The 22,177-nt window shown below is 45.8% G+C and overlaps 1 protein-coding gene across 1 annotated transcript in view; it reads left to right on the top strand.

Moving 5' to 3' along the window:
* Positions 1-6,371: 6,371 nt before the first annotated feature.
* Positions 6,372-22,177, top strand: part of LOC147897233 (uncharacterized) — a 69,314-nt gene continuing 53,508 nt past the window's right edge. Inside the window, exon 1 of the mRNA XM_087380538.1 lies at positions 6,372-6,668. Coding sequence (XP_087236664.1) covers positions 6,479-6,668 — 190 coding nt within the window. The 5' untranslated portion in view covers positions 6,372-6,478. The remainder of the gene's footprint in view (positions 6,669-22,177) is intronic.

Genomic DNA, 22,177 nt, shown 5'->3' on the forward strand with positions numbered 1-22,177 from the left:
ATCACTCTTGTTGAGTCTGTTGCAACAAAGAAAATAGCAACAATCTTTGTTTTAAAAAAATCAATCTCTTTACAAACCATGAAAGGCATCCATTGTAGACCTTGGTGCATAAGTGTTCTCTTGATTTAGGTAGTGTCATATTTTAAATGAGTATGTTAGAATGCATTTGGAGGTCTAGAGAGGCTAGCAGCCCAATTCAAGGGAGTTTCTAAAAAAGCCAAACCAACATGGCACTAGCTTTTTGGAAATTCGGGCACACAAAAATAGAAGCTGATGTCAAGGCATTTATCAGTTTTTACAATATATTTACACCATTAATGATAAGGCTTAGCAAAATCTTGAAAACTCATCAATATATTTACACCATTAATGATAAGGCTTTGCAAAATCTTGAAAACTCGTCCACCGTATTTTCTCTCCCCACCCCCATCAACAATAAAAGATTTAGGTTTTCTATGCAGTTCTCTATTAGAATCCTAAGAGCTAACTTGGAATAAATTTGATCATAGCCATATAAAAGGGTTTTTCAAGGACTACTTAGGGAGCCTGCGTTAGAACATTTGACAATCTCTTCTTCATAATTGCTACCACTTCGTTCTCTACCACATGTAATGCATTGATAGTGTTAAAGTTCATCATCTTCTGTTTGTACTATAGTCTCTCTTTTTGTTATAGAAATAGGAACTCGTGACTAAGTACTAGAGACACGTTAAAATTTGTGTCAACACATGCCTATTGCATACCACAAAGTTCCATTTCCACCATTAAACATGTAGACCTGACCCACCAACACACTAGTTACTGTGTCAGATTAAAATGCTAGCATTGAAGCAAAAAATTTCAAGTACATGGCTCTAGTGCTAGTTGCTTGACCCTTTGCTACAACTAATGTGTTGGTGGGACTATAATTTTGATGGTGGAAATGGAGCTTTGTGGTATGCAAGAGGTATGTGTTGTGCACAATTTTTTAACTTGTCTATAGTAGCCCCAAGGCTTTGACATGGATATCTCATATCAAGATAGTTCTACTCGAGAGATCTTAGAGAATTCAATTGAGCATGGAACAAGGTGACGTGTCGGGGTTATAGTGCTGGGAATAGCCAATAGAGTCTCTAGTCCATGATTGAGAGTAGGGGACACACACCTTAGGTTATGCTTAGGTCTACATAGTGTATTATCCTTGCCCATATGAAATCATTAAACATGTGCAAGTTAGTATGGAAAGCGCTTCTCCCTGCTTGTGCTCATGCTACTCCTCCCTCTCCCCTCCTTTGTTTCATCCTTCCCCCACCCACCTCTCCTCTCCTTCACCCACCTCTTCTCTCCCTCACACCCCTCTCTTCACCCACCTCCCTCTTGTGCTCCTTTGCATGCCCCCTCAACCTCGCATTGACTCCCCTCCTCATCAGTGCATTGCAACTCCCGTAGTCTCGTGTGGGATCGTGGTGGCTCACCACCCTAGCTCGTAAGGTCTAGAGGGCATCATCTCCCAATCGGGATTCAATGGTGTGAGATGGACAACCCGCATGGCTCGCTTGTGGCACCTTTGGGTTGCTCGCATCTAGAGGTTGGGCTTCCGTGTGTGTTCTTGTACAGCTAAGCGCAGGACCATAGGGCCACCTTCAAGGGGCGAAGCCCTCCAGAAGGGAGGTTTGCAAGTGTGGTGGCCTTCTCACTCACAAGTAGCCCCTACCACAAGGCAATTCTCGATAAGATTTATTCAACTCATGAGGGTCCTTCCAAAGGTCTTTTGGAAGAGTGTTCTAGGTGCTATCCTTTGGTGTTCTCAACCATTTGGAGCACCCCATAGCCCTTTCCTTTGGGATGGCTGTTACTTTTTGGGAGTCTTTTTGGTAGTGATTCATAGGGCCCTTCCCTCTACACCTCTACTAAGAGCCTCCCCTTTTGCTAGCCTTTTTGCAAGTCTTTGGGAAACCTTTGAGAGGGCCTTGTCCTCTCCTAGCTAGCTCTCTTTTTCCTTTTCCCTTCTTCCCCCTTCTTGCAGCACAGCCATTGTGTTTATTATTCTCTAGATTGAATCTTCTTAGTGACCATTAGTCTAGCCAGAGGGGCTCACACGGTAGCATCCTTGACTCCCCAAGCCATTAAGGTTCTTCTATCTCTAGAAGACAAACACCAAACGCATAAAGTAGTTCAGTCACTGTAGTAGTAGGCATGATAATTGGCCTCATGCCAACCAAGAGTGAGTGTACGGATTCAGGTGAGCTTATCATTGGATGCAGATGACATTCATGAGGTCACTACTACTATCTATGGCAGAAAGGGTTTTCCTTCTCCACATGGGTTCCCCAGACACCAGTCGGTCACTAGGCCTGCATATTGTCTACCTTATCCCTTGTGGAACAAAGCTCTCTTCCACTAGGCTTGCATATTGTCTACCTTATCCCTTGGTATCATGGTTTCACCGCCAATGACATGGAGTCATCTTGGCTCAAGCTTTAATGAGTGACTCCACATAAGCAATGACTGACTTAGGATGCTTCAGCCAATTTCTCATGTTGTATGATCCTTTACAATGGGTGCATGCAAGCGTTGTCCCCTTTAAGTGATGGTATATCGATGGCTATTACTAACATTCTACACAAGAGGTCCCATGAAGTGGGAACTAGAAGTGGGAACTAGAAGAATTGTTAGCTTAGATACACGATCTAGCGTAGATACAGATGGATCCCTCTCACACGAGGTCCTAGTATAGCTACATATTGAGAGAATTCTATAAGGCTTACATCCCAATGAATAGACAAACCAACGTTTCCTTGGAGAAACTCCACCTTATTCACATTTCATAATTTTAGACAAGCAAGGATAATAGACTATGTGCTCTGCATTTTTTTGTTTAGCATTGGAACCTTAGAGGAGGAGATACTCCAAAAAGCCTTAAAAAGGAAAGTACTTTGATAGCATTTTTAAAGTATAGTCTTAACTAGATTCAAAGATCCCTTTTGATTGCTATTCCTTTTTAAGGCTTTTTTGTGTCTCTCTTTCTGTAAGGTTTTACTGCCAATCGGACGATAGCCAAGTGTTTCTTTCAATGATTTTTGCACTGTACATTAATGTTGATTTCCTAGATTCAAATTAGTGTTAATTTGGTTACTAACCTCCAAAGGAGTCTTTGGACTTGTTTGCATGTTAGAGGGCCTTTTGTGTTTTGGTTTTGCAAGAGTAATAGGGAGACGAGCTACTTAGGTATTTAATAAGATTATGTTATGCCTTTTTATCTAGTTCTTTGTTTGTACTTTCAATGAGCATAGTGCTAAAGTCAGTCATTGCTTGTATGTAGTATAGGTTGGTTATGTTGTAAAATAAGGTGTTGGGTAGGGATTACAGTAATGTTAGTTTGGTGGATTTAGATCTATGTTAATTTGGTTGCCAACAAAGAAGTGTTTGGACTCCCTTGCATGCTAGAGGGCCTTTTGTATTTTGGTTTCGCATGTGTTCTTAGGAGACAAGAGCTTCAAGTAGGAGGCCTTACTCATTCATACTAATATTGAGGCATACTTTGTACATATTTTGGGTGCGGATAGAGGCATTAACGTGTGATCATCCTCGTGCAATCCTTTCTCTACAAATTTTCATGCACTTCTAGGGATTCTATAAAGAAATTATTGAATGAAGATGATCAAACATTTAGCAATCAGTATGTCAATACATTATGCCTCATCAACACTCAAGGTATATGGAGCAGCTGTATGAATAATACTAGATTTAAGAATACTATACCACTTGACTAGATTGAGTGAGGGAGACCTTAAGAGGTGGAGGTAGTAGTGAGAGGTGAGACGAGATTGAGGGAGAGATGAGAGATTGATTGAGTATGTATGAGTTTAGAAGAGATCAAGAGAGACAAAACAAGAGACATTGGAAAGTACGAGTTTGGGGATAAGGGAGAGTATGAGCTCAATTTTATAAGATGAGTATGAGTTTGGGGACAAGAGAGAGTATGAGCTCAATTTTATAAGATTGTGTCAGATGTCCCCATCTATAAAATCAAACTCATACTCTCCTTCCTCCCCAAACTCATAGTTTCCATGAGCATCAGAGATACAACCTCATTGTTGTACAGTTTCTAGGAGGATTCACACTGGGAAAAGGTGAAGCCACCGTATCTTATAAGCTACCACATTTCTTAAGTATCTTTAATTATAATTATTTTGTACAATTATGCTCATGTTCTATGTACTGGTATACTCGTTCTATAAATAGCAATGTTTCTTAGGGGTTATATGATTTTGGATTATGAGTTTGGTCTAAGTTTTAGAACCACTTCGAGGGATTTTTGGTGTTCCATTTTGCAATAGTTTTTAAAAACCTGGAATGTTGATTAAGAAACACCTTAACATTACTACCATAATTTCTTAGCTAAGCGACTCAAACTTTGATTGAGTTTCAGTACATTCATAATTCTTCTTTTATATTTTGAACATGGTGGGGTAAATCACTCTTGTTATGGCAATTAAACATTGAGTTAGGACTTTTGCATAATTGAACATGGAGTTAGGCATATATACTCCTTGGTAACACAACAAAGGTTTATTTGTGGGTCAAATATTCACCTCTTGGTTACAAAAAACTCCTTAGTGGTCATATATATATATATATTCATATAATTGTATACATTCAATTGGCTCTTACCATCATGATGATGTTTTTCTTCACTTCATGATGATGTTTACATCCTTAACCTATTAATCACAGACAAGAGGAAAAAAAGAGAGCATACACACGGTAGCTTAGAGAACAAGAGCTTGAAACATGTCACAAAGAAGGAGCTCCTAGATGGAGGCTATGAGAGCCGAGAGGATATGGAAAGACAAGAGGCAGGCTTTGAGTGGGGAGGAGAGGTGGAAAGAAAAGAGGCAACTTTCGAAGGAAGGAGGATATGGAAGGTCAAGGGAATGAAGAGAGGACATGGAAGGTCTTAGAGTCTTGGGTTAAGATGAAGCTAGAATTTCAAAAGCCAAATCCAAGTTTGTGCTGATCGATAGCATGCATCATAATGTAGAAGAGGACGCCGATCAATGCATGTGCTAAAAGGAGTTTTGAGTGTTTAAAATATGCATTTGTCTCAGCTTTGGCCATTTCTGAATTAATTGTTGGTTGATCCATTTCCTTGATTCCAACAAAGCTAACAAATGAGAGCTACATTGGATCTAGACAAAGGAAGCAAATTGGATCTAGGCATAAAATCATTCAAGATCTAAGGGAGAATGAGGCCTACCTTGTGGTATTTAATCTATAAACCACCATTACCAGATTACTCGAAATTGTTACACTAAACTAATAGTATAATCTCTAGAAGAATAGAGTCTCATTTACAGAAGGAGCTGAATGGAGTGATTATATGTGTGCATTTGCCCAAGTGCTTGATGTGCTCCATCTGAGGTTGAGATGATGGTACTCTTCCAATGCACAAAGTGGATCTCTTTCTTACATTACTCTTAAGCCACAGCCAATGATGAGACCATTCACATAAGAAACTAATCGAATGCTGGGAGCATGACTCCCTGAAGCAAATGCTTTCTGCTGGGGCTAGTTGAGGGAACATCCACCTTCAGTTAAGGATGGTTGTGTATCTCTACCGGTGCAAAGCACGGGTTCAGCACTCATACTTACACTTGTTTCTCATTCGCTCTTACCATGTAAGAGACAATAAGCCAGGCTTAGGCATTTTATATAAGTATTAATGGGTTTTCCAACTTCAAAAAATTCATACCTTGCAAGCAAATATCTTAAAGGCATGAAATTGGGTCCAGCATGAGAGTTAGAAGTTGCAAAAATTCACACTATGGTGCAACTTATTGGATTGTTAATGTTAAGTACTTTTGAGTGTGCTTCTAAAAAATCCAACTAAATGTGATCATGGTGTTGCTTTTAGAAATTTAACTTGACGTAAACAAATATTAATTGCTGATGAAGAAGAGGTGCAGAAGGGTGATGAAGTCTACGAGCAAGAAAAACGCAGATAGCAAGGTATTCGAATTGAGTGTGACTATCGGAGTAGGCGGCATTGATGTGGATGTTTAACTATTGGAGGATTTGAAATGGTTTTGGAGGAAGCTTGCATGTCTGTATTTTGTGCAGTGGAGAGAGATCCGTTGTCTCACCTCCACTTCCAAATGTTTGTTTGAATTTATGCATTTGGGCATTTCTATCTTGGCTATTTGCACTTGTGCCTATTTGCATTAATTAGTTTGTCTTGTTTTACAAGGCCCTAATCAACCTAAGCCATAACACCATATATTGACTTAATTAACATTCTAATCACCGAACTAACATTTTAATCTCTGTGATGAACTTCATTAATGCATTCAAATCTCGCTGTGGGGGCCTATGTTCCCCATCCTATTTCTTCCATGCAGCCATATTTCTGGAACGGAGTAGTGCCTCAAGAGCTCTATCCCGCGTTGTGTCTGCAGCGAATTCGGCGTTGACTCTATCCATTCGCTGATCTGGGATTATGCAAGTTACCACCATGGACGATGATAATAGCGTCAATGGCATCGTCCACTCAGAAGCATCTCCGCTGCTTCAACCCCCGCCTGTTAATTCCGTAGAGACCGCGCCCCTGGCAGAAGACGATGAGGAGCAGGAAAAGGGTTCTGCGGCGTGCTGCAGAATCTGCCTTGAATCGGAGCCTTCTGGCACAGGTTCCATGCTCCTTTCATGCTGGATCTAACCTGTCCCTTTCCCTATCATTGACATAGAAGAATTCTAAAGTTGTCTTAACTAAAGAGCAACAGGTTTCCGAAGTTGGAGCAGGAAATCCCTGCTTTCTTTTTCTACATTACATTCTCACCCCTTGTTTCGGGACTTTTGGCTAGCATAATCTCCCCGATTCTTCGCGTGCTTTATATTGCCTCCCCCTGGGGGATTTTGAAGTTCATACGTGTCCTTCTAGGACACCGTTTCGCCTCTCCCCTGTTTTAGAAGTTTCCAACTAGACGACAGTTATCAGGATTGCATTCTATCTTTTTTTTCCCCACATTATTTAGAGTTCACGCAGCTTTACTGTATGTATGTTTAAAGCCCTTACAAAAAAAAGGTAGGTATGTTTAAAGACCGTGATTGGCTGCGCAGAAGCCTAACTCCTTGGTGAACACAAGTCCATCTTTTGTATTTGAAGATTTAAATTATGCACAGCGGTGTGGACACTGCCAATCTCCACAAGCTACTTTACAGGAGAATTGAGTGGAATGTGGAAACCAGTCTTCTGAGTCTCGCAAGTTCCCTGAGGCATCTTGGCCTACCCAAGGAAGACATGAAGTACGATAAAATGGCCAAAGAAAAACACAAGGGTAAGGGACAGGGTGGTTTATCACGATCAGGGATAAATTGGAAAAAGTAAAAGTGAGGGACACAAGGGAGGAACTGACAAAGGGTAAGGGTCGTGGTTGTTTAGTCATAATTACTGATTGACTTTTTTGTTTTGCAACTTCTGATTGGACATGACCCAAGGGGCTTGCTTGCTTGCAAACTGGGATCGGGATTCTCAATGGGGCTTTTATATAGAGAGGATGGACTAAACAGGCTACTACCTTGCACTGATAGATGGAGATTTCAACTGCATGGCAGGTAGGTGTAGGCAGGTCATGGCCTAATGATGTTACAAAGTGATACAAGAAATCAGCTAAGAGTCTGCCCTTCATCTCCACTGGTAAAAGCAGAAAGCACAGCTGTAGAAATGTAGGCTCATCTGTTAAGACTTCTCAAGATGTTTCTGAAAAGGCCTAGGAGCTATCAGCCAAGGCTTTGGCCATAAGGAATGGGATATGCTACCTTCAATTATTGGTTGAGAGCAGAATGGATTCATTAGGGATAGAGATATATTTTCAGTGGATTATGAATTTGAAAGCAAAAGTAATGCGATGATGCTAGGTGATAACGCTTATGATAGAGAACACTTGGATTCCATATTGGAGTGTTTACAGTTATGGGTTTCAGAGAAACATTTTGCAGAATGATTGCCACATACCGATGCATCTACTATAGTATGCTTCAATGCGAATATTGTGGATCAATATGATCTTAAAAGGCCAATACGTTAGGAGTGCCTTATAACCACCTCTGCTCTTTGCATTTGTGATAGTACTTACTCTACTGCACTCAGTGAGCTAGCCTGTATAGACTATTGAGAGGAATCATGAAGTTCTGGAGTGACACTGACACACCTCAAGTGTCCGCTACCAAGGGTAGCCTCTTTTTGACTTTTTCCCCTTCTTCAGCCTTAGTTGTTTATCTCGATCGAGTCATCTTAGATACTGCACAGCGCCGACATGCTCCGATAGGACAACCACGGGTCGCGTAGAGATATTAGAAGACGGTAACATACATGTAGAAATGTGAAACGGAGTAGAATTCAGTTCATTTACCATGGGCATCCGACTCAATGTATCAGCTGCCACACATGGAGGCATTTGTCACATCAACAGTTTGATGGTCATGATGCAAAACATGTTGCAAATTCAAAGCCCGGCATTCAGAGAACCTCATCAAAGAAGTGACCGATTGGACAAGCGCGCTCTGAGATGCCTGGGCGTCATATGAGCATTGGGCTAGGAGGCCAAAGAAGCAAGAGAGGAGGCCAAAGACATAAAAGACTACCAAAGAAATAAATGCATCACTAGGGATGCCAAAAGAACCATAGAGACAAGTAGAATTGCATTTTAGCCTCCACATATGTGTGACGCAGTCCGCAAAGACAAGACCTCCATTCTGCTCTGTCGAGAAGCAATCATTTGGAGGTACGAGTAGTGCACGAGCATTATGATTTAGATTTGGAAATTCCTGGATGTGGTTAGGAGGATTTCATTAGTGACAGCTCCAACAACATCAATAAGAAGCATGGGAATCAGAATGTGCATAAGAACAAGGCATGGACAGTCAAAGATGGCAATGGCTATGGTAGCTATCTAGAGACAAAGGCACATGGAAAGTTCAACAACTGGAATTGTTGATTGTCAAGTTTAAGGCCACAAGAAGCAAGGTTATCCTCACTACAACATGTCCCACACGACCTCGGTCGTCATCAAGGAGCTGGACAATAAATGAAAGGGGGAACCATAAGAGTTTCCCACCATGTTCTAATTGTTTGGTGATTAGTAGTCAGAATGTCCCCATCCAGGCAGATTTCTGGACCAGAGTATTAATTTCGCTTTTTACAAGTTGACTTGTTGACTTCTAATTTTGAGAACATTTGTTCCAAATCCGTTTCCCAAACACTTGTTTTTGGGCCCATGAGGTGGGTTCTTGAAGAGAAACTTGATTCCCAGCCTGTGATGTTGACAACTCTACACTTGTTGCACTTCTTCGTCCAAGAAAGCAGTTCTTGGACCTCGATTGCAAGCCCACCTTGTATGAATGCAAAGCACCTGCAAATTTATGAACACTTCACTAGGTAGCTACACTACATAAGTTTTAAAAGTAGGATTTCCATAGGAAATCAAACACATAACTTTAATATGCATTTATTGGTTTTTTTGGGTAAAATGGGTGGGTCCTAAGGAAAGACCTGAATATAAGAGTGCAGATTGGCTGGTTCAGCCAGGGCAACCTAATGGTTTCAAGGTTGAAAATGCCAAACGTTGTGGAAGCTTCAGCAGGGAGGCCAAAGCGGCCACCTTGAGATTCCATGGTGGTCAGATAGTAGGACTCTCCAAGTTGCACCCGCATTGGCAACAGATATCATGCTAGGTGCATGGATGGATGGTGGCATTGGTTCAGAGTCACATTAGTGGCACTGGGCAGGATCCAGGCCTGAAAGGTGTGTACCAAACTTACTTCTGCTTTGGATTAGGTTCCTGATAATTCAACAGAGAGCCCATCATGACTAGTGCAAGTGGCACATCAGCAAATCTGACATCCTTATGAATTTTGATTACTACCTATCATTTCTCTTGCCATGCTCCGAAAAATTATTTAGTTTTGGAATTGACTGAGACTTGGCTCAAAGATCAGGAAAAGGGGAAAGTTTCAAATTTTAAAATAGGAGTTAAATTGAGTATGCATGTGCTTTCCAAGTAAGGAATTTAATATTGCATCATTGTAGGAAGCGGACCGCGGTACATAAGTGTAAGTGGTTCCTTTAGTTTTTTTGTTTTAAATAATTCATTCATTCTGTCATTCTTTCTTTCATTCACACATATGAGAGAGAGAGAGAGAGAGAGAGAGAGAGAGAGAGGCATGATGAAGTCGATGGCTTGTAACGTTGTGAGCTACTTTATGGTGTGTGCACGTTACTTTTACTTGAAGAATTCTTTCTGGTTCATGTTGAAGTGCTGATAGTTCAGCCAGATCTATGAGGATGCCTTCCCTTACCAGACTCACTTTCAAGCTAATATGAAAGACATGATGTTTTCTAGAGCCTTGTAGTAGAGCCTTGTAGTAGAGCAGTTTGTAAGCAAGCTCAGCAACTGTCTTGAGAAAGTATTGTGAACGGCCCACAATATCTTGGAGACAATTTTGAACATACAGCAGATTTTGGAAGATTCTGAGCTTTTCTTCCCCTCGTCAAACTCGACTTTCCTTCTATGTGGATAATTGCTGGCTCTGTGTTTAGCTCTTTTGATACTATCTTTGGCATGTTCAACGTTTGATCGTGTCTCTTAAAAAGTCTTTTGCAGCTTGTATCATTCTGTCAAACTGTACGAACATTGGTGCTGTTGTTGGAGAACTAAGCATTTACCAGATGTGGCTTTGGTGCTGTGTTACAATGCAGGATCTAGCTTTTTGATAGCCTAAACTCTGAGGGAAAGACTTTGCTAACTAAGGTAACGATGAAAGGTGCACAAGTAAACTCCAAGCAAACATGTAGTTTTGAAGAGGCATGTACAGTGAATTGCAGCAGCCGAAATGTCAAAATAGGTCAATCCCTGTACAAACGGGGCATTGTCCTGAAGGCATACACCTGCAGCACACTGCTGTGGTGTCTGGCTCCAAGATGTGGCTCCAAAACTTTTCCTTCCTCTTGTCTGCTGTGTGCTATGTGGGAGCTTCTATGGCTTCTCAATGTAATGGAAACGAGCGAAGCTCACTCCCACTCCCACGCCCAGCAGAAGCTTAAAGAATACCATGGATATTGCGGCCTGCTGATATTGCGATACATACTTTCTATGCCCTATCAGCTAGATGGTCTAAGCATTTTTTTGCTTGGATCCTTGTTTGTGAGAGACTAAAATGAAATCATATAATCTTTACAAGCAGTTGTAGCTTGAATGAAGGGAATGTGGAGTATTTTTTGATTAGCCTTCTTCTTTAGTGCTAGCCTTTATCACGGCTAAGTCTGCCCTTCACCTTCGGAGTGCTAACAGAAATTCAGTACGAAGACCTTTGTATAAATGGATGCTCAAGCATTTGTGGGTTTGTGGATTTGTATCTGTGACAGCATATGTTTATACTATGGTCTACAGCCACTGTTGGGTGCTGATGATGTCAGTGGGGATGTCATAGTAGCTAGTCCCTGCTATGTGTGATGGAGTTTATGGTTTTCAACCTCATGAGTGACTATCATAAGATTGAAACTGCGCAATGTGTTTTAGTTTTAGAGGATGAGTTTGGGCATGTTCTTAGATTCATCTCTCTCTCTCTCTCTCTCTCTCTCTATCAAGAAAGTAATTCATACAAGCCAAATGTGGGCTGAAGCAAAGGGCTCACTAAGGTGCTTGCTCAGTGCTAAGCTACTAATCTCAAAACTCAAAACTCCAAACTCAGCCATGCAGAGCTAGTGCTCGAAATACATATCCGGGTGCCATGATACCTCTCCGATGGGACGCGAAAATGTCTTGTATTTGCATCTGTCGAGTCGAGTTGTCTCTTACTGCGGGGGGGATGGGGCCGTAATCTCTGTATCCGATGGGCATATTAAGAGTGACACCTTGGCTCGGATGGTCTCCTTCGAGTAGAGTAGTGACGGGCTGGATGTCTATTGTGCGTGCTGTGGGTAGCCTTTGCATCATGCGTGGTGGCTCTGCTGTTCTGCGTCTGTTCTTCCCGCTGATCCATGCTGCCCTCATGTCGGCTTTACCCCATCGTGTCCTGGGGCTGACTCGAAGGCATAAAAGTGAGTGACATGTGGTTGTGCTTGATTGGTTTCCTGTGGCACTATCACCTCCTTCTGTCTGATCTGCTGTACTGTGTCACTACACAGACCTAGTCATGGAAGTGGATCGGCCAGGATAGTAACCCGAACCCGTGTCCCTCCTGAAAGAGATAGAGGTACGGTCCTCGGATCTCATATTAGGCGGTGCAAGTACATAGGATGTGCTCTTCTGTCTCCACCTCTGTCAATGTGCATACATACAAATCCGTTACTCTCTAGGTGTGCTTGTCTCTCCCTACCTCGATCCTCAGCTGATGGGGCGAGACCCGCAGTTGTCCAATGGCAATCCTAAGTGTGTGAGACCCGTCTATCCTCTAGATAGGGGGCCCTGATAATCACTCCATCCTCTGAAGCTCTCAAGAATTGAGCAATTGGATCTCGGTGGGGAACTCTTGGCCCCCCCCCGCAAGTCTGTAATGTATAGAGCTGGAGTAGTGTTAGAAAAGGAAGGAATAACAGTATCCTGTTTCAGCTCTAGTGCAGCAAGGAAACCGCGAAGAAATCGACAGGCAGCTGCTGCCTCTCCCTGCGAACTGCACCCGTCTCCCCTCCCCCCCGTCTAGCCCCCTCGTTCTGTGCTTGTCACTGTGAGCAGAAGAAAGCCCACTGGCTGCGCCTTTGTCTCGCACAGGAGCGGGCTGAGATCGTGACCCTTTGCTGCTGATTCGACGTGCGACTATTTGGTGCCACAGCTCACGGGCTGTGGGCTGGTACCTGGAACTCTTGTAACTCGACGCAGCTCACTTGCTGCAGACAGGCGACGACCACTGCTCCACAATAGTTGGCTCAGCGCATTGCTCCAGCCAGCCGTTCGTGCGCGACCCGCTTCGGTATAGCTTGCCACCCTTCAATCAGCCCACAACCTCCTTGTTGTACTGAGCGCGATTCCTTCCTTGTGTATCTTGCGCAATCCTCCTGCTTCGGGAGTGGCAAGAAGCGTCCAACCAGCCAATCCTTTGGATTACTTTGCCAGTTTGAGATTCAGCCCTCAAACCTTCACATGCAAGCGGGCCGGCCGTTGCCGAGGGAGTTTTGGTGACTGGGTCCCTGGAATTATTTGGAGATCCGCACCCATCCAGTTTGGATCCTCCATTTCGCCTCCACAGGGAAGAAGTGGACCCCAGAGCTTTTTGATGCGATGATGGAGCATCAAGTATACCAGATGATGGACGAGTGGATGGGACCTCAGGGTATGGATCTTTGGTTGGCCCATGGTAGCTCTGCATATTTTCAGCTTGGCTTTTCCCTAGTAAAGTCGGGATCAGGCTTCGATGTAGCCATGATCCACCTACTTGCAGAGATTGTTTTTTCACAGCTTCACTATTGGACGCTCCAGCAATGCGCGACCTGTTTGGCGTAGATGTTTCTTTCTGCAATATTAGGCTCGGAGAGTGGGGATTGAGTCAGTGGCGGTGTTGGTTCGTCGGCGCAAAGAGACCGATTATTCGCCCTCTAAACCCTTGGCAAAGTCATTGAAATCCGGCTTCAATAAGCAAGCTACCACGTTTCGACGAGCCTTGTTCACCACTGTCCCATCTCCATGAGTTTGACGGTGGTGAGTTGGAATGTGCACGGGCTTCACGACCGTGCATGCAGCTAGTTGCAGTACGTGATTTTACGGTAGGAATTACAATGGGATCTGGTAGGTAGGTCAATTGATTTTCTCTTGATGCAGAAGCATATGTTTTCAGTAGCAGACATAGCACGCTGTCACTGCCTCCTCCTTGGGAGAGGCCCGGAGATCTGGTCCCCAGTAGTTGGTAGGAGCGGTGGGGTTTGCGTTTTAGTATCTCAGGCCCTGGTCCGGAGGTTTTTGCACAAGGTGATCTCATTTCAGCCAAGAGAGGCCTAGATTCGTATCTTGAACGTGTACTCACCTGCTTGCAGGTAACACTGCTCGGCTTTCTGGCGGCGGTTCACAGATTGCCTCCCAGAGGTGGACTTATGGATTGTCGGGGGAGATTTCAATAACCTTGAGTTCATGGAGGATAAGAAAGGAGGAGCCTCTTTCGCAGAGATGCCAACGAGGGAGTGGAGTACTTGGGAGCAGTTCATCTTTGCGATCAGTGGCATGGATCCTTGGCATGAGCTAGAGTTTACCAGACTTCCTGGCAGCCTGTGCTTTTCCTTTGGCCAGAGACGGCATGATGGGCTGCTAGAGTGCGTGGATAGATTCTATATTGGCAATTGGGCTTTACGACGAGCTGCCCTTCAGGAGCGAGAGCATTCTTTGCGTCGAGATCTTGTGTCCATTGAGAGACTCAGGAAGCAGGACCTAGGGTCCCCTGGCTTTGAGACGGCCTGGAGTGTGCACGCTCGGAGCTATAGAACTTGGAGGTTCGTAGAGTTGAGTTTACTTACCACTCCTCTAGGGCCAGCTGGGTCCAACAGGGGGACATGACCCACGAGTTTTTCCAGACCACAGGATCACGGTCAGCAGGGATCCTAAGACTCCCAAGGATAGATGTACTCAGACCCACAGGAGATCCTCGAGATGACTACAGCCTTCTACAGCCAGCTTTTTCAGTCGGAGGAGGCCTCGGCCACCACTCTTTTGGCTAGAGAGGCAATTTGCGAGCAAGTCCCCACAGTTGTTTCACAAAGCCTTAGCAGACACCTGGAGGAGCCTTTCATGGATGAGTAGTTGTGGGAGGCCACTTTTTTTTCTGCTTTTGGGAGCACATCTCCACCCCACTTTGGTTAGCCTTTAGGAGATCTTTGACTCAGGACTTCTTCCTCATTCCCTGAGCAGAGGTTGGATATGCCTCATTCCGAAGGGGGAAGATAGAGCAGATATTCAACAGTGGAGATCGATCACCCTTCTAGACACAGCTTACAAGAACTTGGCTCAGGTCTTGAGTGTGTGCTTGAGACCCCACCTTTCGGATATCATTCACGAGACGCAGAACTGCTTTGTCTAGGAGCGCAGCATCCTGGATAATATCTTCACCTTTTGGGAGGCAGTTGATTGGGTCGGGGGGGAGGCACAGCCTTTGGCTATCCTTCTCCTTGATTTTGAGAAGGCCTATGATAGAGTTGAGTGGTCCTTCTTGGAGGGGACCATGCAGAGACTCGGCTTTTCAAAGAGGCGGACTAGAGGGGTCTCAGCTCTATGTGTAGGCTGCTCCAGCGAGGTGATCATCAGAGGCCATACACGCGAGATCTTTTCGCTCTCTGGTTCAGTGAGACAGGGATGTCCTTTGGCTCCTTATATTTTCCTTTTTGTGGTGGGAGCCTTGGGCTACTTTCTGCATTCTCAGGCACTTGGCCTTATTGGTATGAGGTTGATGATCCGACAGGAGGAGGAACTCCTAGATTTGGAGTTTGCAGATAATACGGCAGTCTTGAGCGGGTCAAAGGTGTGTTGTCCATTTATTGCGAGGCTTCTGGCGCTCGCATAAATTGGACCAAATCGGTTGGCTTCTTCATAGGCATGGAGGAGAGCCAGGAGGTTCGTGGTGGCTGGGGTTCAGATTTTGGCTTTCGGTGGATCCAGAAAGGAGAGACGGCTAGGTACGTGGGCTATCAGGTGGGCATCAACATTTCGGCATAGCAGCAGTTTAGCTTGGTTCTTGAGAGTGTTCGGCGGAAGCTCTTGTATTGGAGCTTCGTGAAACTCTCTCGTAGGTCGAGCTCTAGTGGTGAACCAGGTACTCCTTGCCACATCCTGGTACATCGCTTCTTGTTGGTGCTTTCACCAAGGTTGCATGGGGCAGCTGCACCGATTGGTTCGAAACTTCCTTTGGTTAGGATCGAATGGCACCCGCAACACCTGAGCCAGGGTGGCCTAGCAGACAGTGTTTTTGCCCCAAGCACAAGGTGGACTTGGCATTATCGATCCAGATATGCAGGAGTAGAGTCCTCTTGGGCAAGTTGGTAGAGTGAGGCCTCACCCCGGGGGCGGAACCTTGGAAGCTCCTACTACAACGGGGGCTTCTTCCGAATACGCCTCACACTGGGTGTCAGTGGCAGCAGTGCTAGAGGTGGATTTTCTCCGAGGCTCCGCTGACAGGGAAGGGTTCTTCGTTGATGCGGAGTCTCTATAGAGTGTGGCAGAGATTGGCAGGAGGACTCATCCAGGCTAGGCCGTCTTGCAGAGAGGAGTTTGAGAGGCAGCCGCTCCTTTGGCACCCGGTGGTTAGGGACTCGGAGGGGCGCATGCTTGGGCAGCAGACTCATATTGGATGGGCACAGTTGGACAATGGACCGGCCAGTTCCTTGGGGACTTAGAGACGACTCCCAAGAGAGACAGAGGCTCGTAGACAGCCTCTCTCTTATCTCCGAGCAGCAGGCACCAAGATACAGGAGAGATCCCAGACTCTTGGTGGGAGGGATTACGGAGCCCTTGGACTCCCCATTGCTGGCCAAGACAGTTCTCGCGGACAGGGGTACACCGTAGCGCTCCAGATACGCTTCTTTCGGGAGTCTCTTTGCTTCGCCTAGTCTTGCTTATATTGAGTGGGACCGGGAGGATGATCTCTATAGGCTGAGTCAGAGATGGAGGAGGAGAAAGAGGTAGACTTAGAGGACTTGGCAAAGGGTCAAGACTGTGGGTCGCATGGGCAGGACTTGGTACATCGATCCTCCATAGTCTTATCGACCCCGAAGGGAGCAGTATGGTGCTTATGGATTTGGGATCGCAGACCTTTATGTGATATTCAGTGGGACCTAGGAGAGTGGTTGTGGCCAGCTTGCATAAGGCACTTGGACTGGGTGGAGGAGTTCTCTTTCTTCTCGTACACTACTTGTATTGGGCGCTGTTTACAGCTTGAGGCAGCAGCATGGTTCCCTACGAGGGAACTTCACTGGCTAGAGTAGGATGTCCCGCGAGAGGTCATAGGCCGCTTTTGGCCCCGTTGGACGAGTTGCGCCCTCGGAAGATTTCTTATTTCTTGTGGCTGTTGGCGCATGGGGGCCTACCCATTGGCCCTTGGCTGGAGCAGATGAGGATAGATGGTAGATGCACTGGTTGCATGGATGGAGTTTTGGAGATGATCCCGCATTGTCTTTGAGGCTGCCTTGTTGCATAGTAGATTTGGCTAGCGTCCTTCAGGATGGTTGCTAGCACGCGGAGGATGAGCAGGGATTTCACGTGGGGGATGGTGGGTTGGCTTGCGGAGGGAGGCCATGCCTTTGCAATCGACCTTGTCACGCCGGCTTATAGGATACATGGGCAGCATGTTTCCTAGATTGAGATTCATGACACAGTTCAGCCCTCCCGTCCCCATGCACCATTTCTCCCGGAGGCATAGTTTTTTCCATACGTTACCATACGCATACATCATACAGGTACGGAAGTATGATTGGAGTATGGTTCAGCCCCTTGGGCTGAATCATACGTGACCCTAAGTTTACAAAAAAAAAAGCTTGGAAAATATACCTTGTACACATTTTCTTGAGAGAGAGCTACAAAACTTTTAACTTCAAACTTCAAACTTTTATTAATTTCAAAGTCATGAATTATGATTCATGGAAGAGTCCAGGGACTGGATTTTGTTATTTGATACATAGTGATAGACATCAAAACATCATGATCAATCATCAAAGGTTCTTTTAGCTTTTTATGTTTAAAATAAGAGAGAGAGAGAAAGAAAGAAAGAAAGAAAGTTTATTAAAGTCTTCGAAAGACCGATGGGTCTATGAGACTGTGAAAATGCTGATACAACAAGCTGTGGTAGTGGAGCTACTAAACGAGCGTCCATACCAATGCAAAATGCAAAAATGCAGAATGGCAGTACTAAGTCCTAAGTACAACATAGTCATGTCGATGGTTGACTATATATCAATCTTAACATCGTCATCAATATCATCATCATCGGCAGCAGCAAGATATTAGGATGGATGAGGCAGTGGAGGCATGAAGTCGGCAATAGAGTGCTGCCGGCCACTCAGAGGTGCAGTTCTGGCAGGTCTCTCGGTCGTAGCTCTGCGTCTGACCAGGGCTACTATGACCCTTGTCAGTCGGGCTCCGACTCTAAACAAGGAGGGGATGTCCCCAAGTGCGATCTGTGTGTCGACCCTTTGTCTGAGCTGTCGGGTTACAGGCTCCGGGTCACAATCATGTCGAGGCCTCGTCTCGTGGGGGTCCATGTGATGTAGTTGAAAGAACTTCGTGATAGAGCTTTGAGAGGGGTCAGCCGAGGACGAAGAATGCTCATGTCTCCGTGCTCGGAGTATCCTCTCGCGGTGTCTAAGTGCCTCATGAATGAAACCTGCCAAACACCGTTGGTCTGGGTAGGAGAGGAAATAGGTCAAAGTCCCATAACTATCCCTGAAGAGGCAGTGGAAACGCCCTTGGATCTCATGGTACATAGGACACCTGAAGATGAAATGCTCCTATGTCTCAACTTCCTACATGTCACACAGTGTGCATATGCGCCTCTCCTTGGGTAGTCGCTCTGCTCTACCGCTCTCGATGCGAAGTCTGTGTGAAGAGACCCGGAACTTCCCAAGAGAGATCCTCAGTGAGTGGGGTAGGTGGATCTGCGTGTATCCTGGTAGGTCGATGAAACCCTCCGTTGTGATATGTAAGGAGCGATCTCTGCAGAAACTAAGCTTCATTGGCAGTTCTTTCGGTCCCAACCAGGTCCGAAATGTGTGTAGCTGTAGTAGATCCTCACGGATAACCTGGTTGACCTTGTGTGATAGGAGGGGAGAAAACGGAGCATCCATGTTGTACTGGAAGGGCTATCCATGTGGAGCCCCAGTCGCTCAAACCATCTCTCTGTACGTGCATACTAGCACCTCTGGTCTCCTCCTGCTACAAGTGCCATAGAAGAGGATAGAGCTATCCATGGTAGCCTGCTACGCCCCGAGGTATAATCCCCATATTCCCTAACTCGGTACAGATACGTGATGACCTAAAATGCAGCATCTAGCTGTAAAGGGGGTGACCCAAACTCAGCGTGAATAATCTGGTGAGGAACGGATGACTTACCACGAATCATCCATGATAATCTGAGAACCTGTAGCCACTCCACACGGGCCCACTTTGTATTCGACAAGTCTGGCCCCCAACAAGGGCTGTCGTACATCTCCGTTGGACGAACCAAGGAGTCAAAAGCCAACCCCTTGGTGCGTGGATCCTAAAAGTGCGAGCGGAAGCACTGCCTCTCTAGTCTGGCCAATGAAGCATATCCTCTACTCAAGCGTGCTTGCATCGCGGGTCTCATAGTGAAGTTGGGTCCGGAGAAGATAACCCGAAGATAAGTGTATGATGAAACTATCTCAACAGATGACCCCTCAAATGTGAACTGCTCCTGACGCATGATGGCTTGAGATGTATTGAAGATCATGACCTTGGTTTTACCCAGGTTAACCATCAAATCATGAGACTCACAAAAGGACTGAAGCCCCTCTGCTGAGGAAGACAAGAGAGCCATGTCATCTGCGTAGAGAAAAATCTGGATCAGCGTGCCCGCAAGAGAGCAACCTACACCCCCCTGTGTCTGCATCAGTATCTCAAGCTCGTCAATGTAGAGGCCAAACAAGGTAGGCGACAAAGGAGACCCTTGGTTGATCCCGATGGTGCTCATGATCTTGTCTGTCCACCCAGATCCTGCCCGAACTTTGCCTGAAACTCTCTCGTAAAGTGCCATGACAGCCCAAATGATCTCTTGGTCATAATCCAAGTCTTGTAGGCGCCGTATGAGGCGGGCTCTCGGAACCGTGTCAAATACCTTGCAAAAATCCACAAAGCAACAATAAATCCTCTTCTACCGTAACCTTGCCCGCTCGATGATAAATCTGAACGTGAGAATGTAGTCCGTGGTTCCATGATCACGCCCAAGTCCGGCCTGTCTTGCTGCTCTAAGTCCTTGACACGCTGCAAGTCTGCTAACCTCGGAGTGAAGTACTGATGCATAAATCTTGGACATGACATGTCCAATGATAATGGTCCTGTAGTTCTCCGGGCTCATGGGATCCCCTGGCTTGTGGATGGTTGAGATAGTGTTAATGGTCCAAGGGTGTGGAAACCCCAAACAAACAGCTTCATTATAAAGCTTTGCTAAGATCAGGGCTAGGAGGGTAATCCCATATGCAATGAACTCAGTGCATAGCCCCTCATGATCCTTCGCTTGGCCATTATGAGGTTTCATTACAGCATCCTTTACCCGTCCTCTAGTGAAGAGGGTGCAGGATGTGGGGCGAGGCATGTGTGAGAGATTAGGGACTGGCTGATTTGGGATGTCATAAAGTGTGCGTGCATAATCAAACCAGATCTGAGTGTCAGTGAGTGGCAGAGGGGATCGTCCTTCTAGAAATCTCCGCCAGAAGTCCATAGAGTTGTTACTAAACAAAATGTTGGACGAACGAAGTCTAGTTTCTTCCTCTGTACCAGTCTACGGTATTCGCGTAGCGTATCTGGTGCGCTCGGAAGATTGTTTTTGGTTTCGAATCTGAGTTGATGGCGTAAAGCCTTACACTCATCATCGTACCAACTATTACAAGGTACGGTTCCAGGGGGTGGTGGGTGTGTGGAGCGGGTGGTGTGGGAGAAAGAGTGATTGGCAACCTCGTGTAGTGAGCGGGTGACAAGGGTAGCACGATCCTCTAAAAGGGGTATGAAGTTAATATAAGCGAGAAGTATGTACAGACGGCCAAAGTAAGAAGGTGAGTGATCCCGATCAAAGCGTATATCGTGGTAGGTGGAGTAAGCACTGAGTGGGGTGGAAGGTGCTATGTGAAGGGAGGTGGAGATGCTACAGAAAAGGTATGTGATCAGCTCTTGGGGGGAGAGGTGCTATAGTGAAGTCAGTAATGCGAGATGTGAAGACAGGGGATCCCATGATGTAATAATCAACACTGGAGTCCCCCCCATGTGGAAAGCATGTGAAACCACTTGAAGCGGGCCATCTGTCAAGACCATTATAGATAATGAGATTGGAAGAGGGCACTCTGGACTCTGACGTGTTTCTGTATAAAAGACTATGTCGTGGTCTGTATAGGATTCCGAGAAGTTCCGTGGTTCTGACCATAAGGTACCATTATAGTTTTAAATGGTGCAGGACAGGGTCTCAGATGTCTGAGTCTCATAGACCCCGCTTCCCTATGTAGGAGAGGGGGTAGGTGCCCTACGGGGGCCTGTAAGAAGTCGTCCCTCTCGTACCACTGCCCACTTCCCCTTCTTCCGGGCTTGATCCCACTGCTGCAGCCAAGAGCGCCTCTCCTCCATAGAGGTTGCTGGCTGATCTCGAAGGACTGATCTGCGTCGTAGAGCTGAAAGTCGTGCTTGAGTGTGTCATCGAACCGTATGATGAGGGGTTGCTCTTGGTTGGGATCTCTCCCCACCTGCCATGCCCTCTCCATCCTGTGCTCAGCCACACCCAGGGTAGCGGCCACGAACGCAGTTGCATCTAGCATCGGTGTAGCCTCAGTGCGTGGGATCCCGCGTACTTTGATGTTGAGAGCCTTACTGGCTCTCTGCTGCTGCTCGATGAGGGTAGCCGAAACAGTTACCCTTGCGGGTTCCCGTTTGGCCACGTCAACCGATCTGGAAGTCTCCTCAATAGCAGATTGCATGCTCGCAATCTGTGCCTCGACCACTGGGGAACTCCCTGGGACAATGTGTATGGCTGTGACCTCTTGTTGGAGCTGTATGAAATCTTGTCTGAGTCCGTGAATAAGACCCGCCTGCTCCCGAATGGCCCTAGCTTGCTCTTGTATGATGCGGCTCTGCTTCTGGTTGAAGTGGACCTGCTCCCATGCGAAGCGAGTCAGCTCCATCTCGCGCTCACGGAAACTATGTATCTCCATGAGCAAGGTTTCACAGGCATCTGGTGTATCAGCCCACCCATGTCCATGCTGAAATTGTGATGACTGTGGCATGAAAGAGAGAGAGAGAGAGAGAGAGAGAGAGAGAGAGAGAGAGAGAGAGAGAGAGAGAGAGAGAGAGAGAGCGCATTTGGCAAGGGGAACTATCTAGGGAAATGAGGGTCTCGTGGATGTGCATGAGGAAAAGAAAAGAACGAATTAGTTAGAACACATGCGATCCAAGAGAGAAGGCTGGGAGGAAAGAATAGATGCCATCGCCCGTGATCTGTGTGTGTTAAGCAAGAGGAG

Source organism: Dipteris shenzhenensis, chromosome 10 (assembly GCF_047967505.1).
Source record: "Dipteris shenzhenensis isolate YYH24624 ecotype China chromosome 10, Dip_SZ_1.0, whole genome shotgun sequence".
NCBI classification, from domain to species: domain Eukaryota; kingdom Viridiplantae; phylum Streptophyta; class Polypodiopsida; order Gleicheniales; family Dipteridaceae; genus Dipteris; species Dipteris shenzhenensis.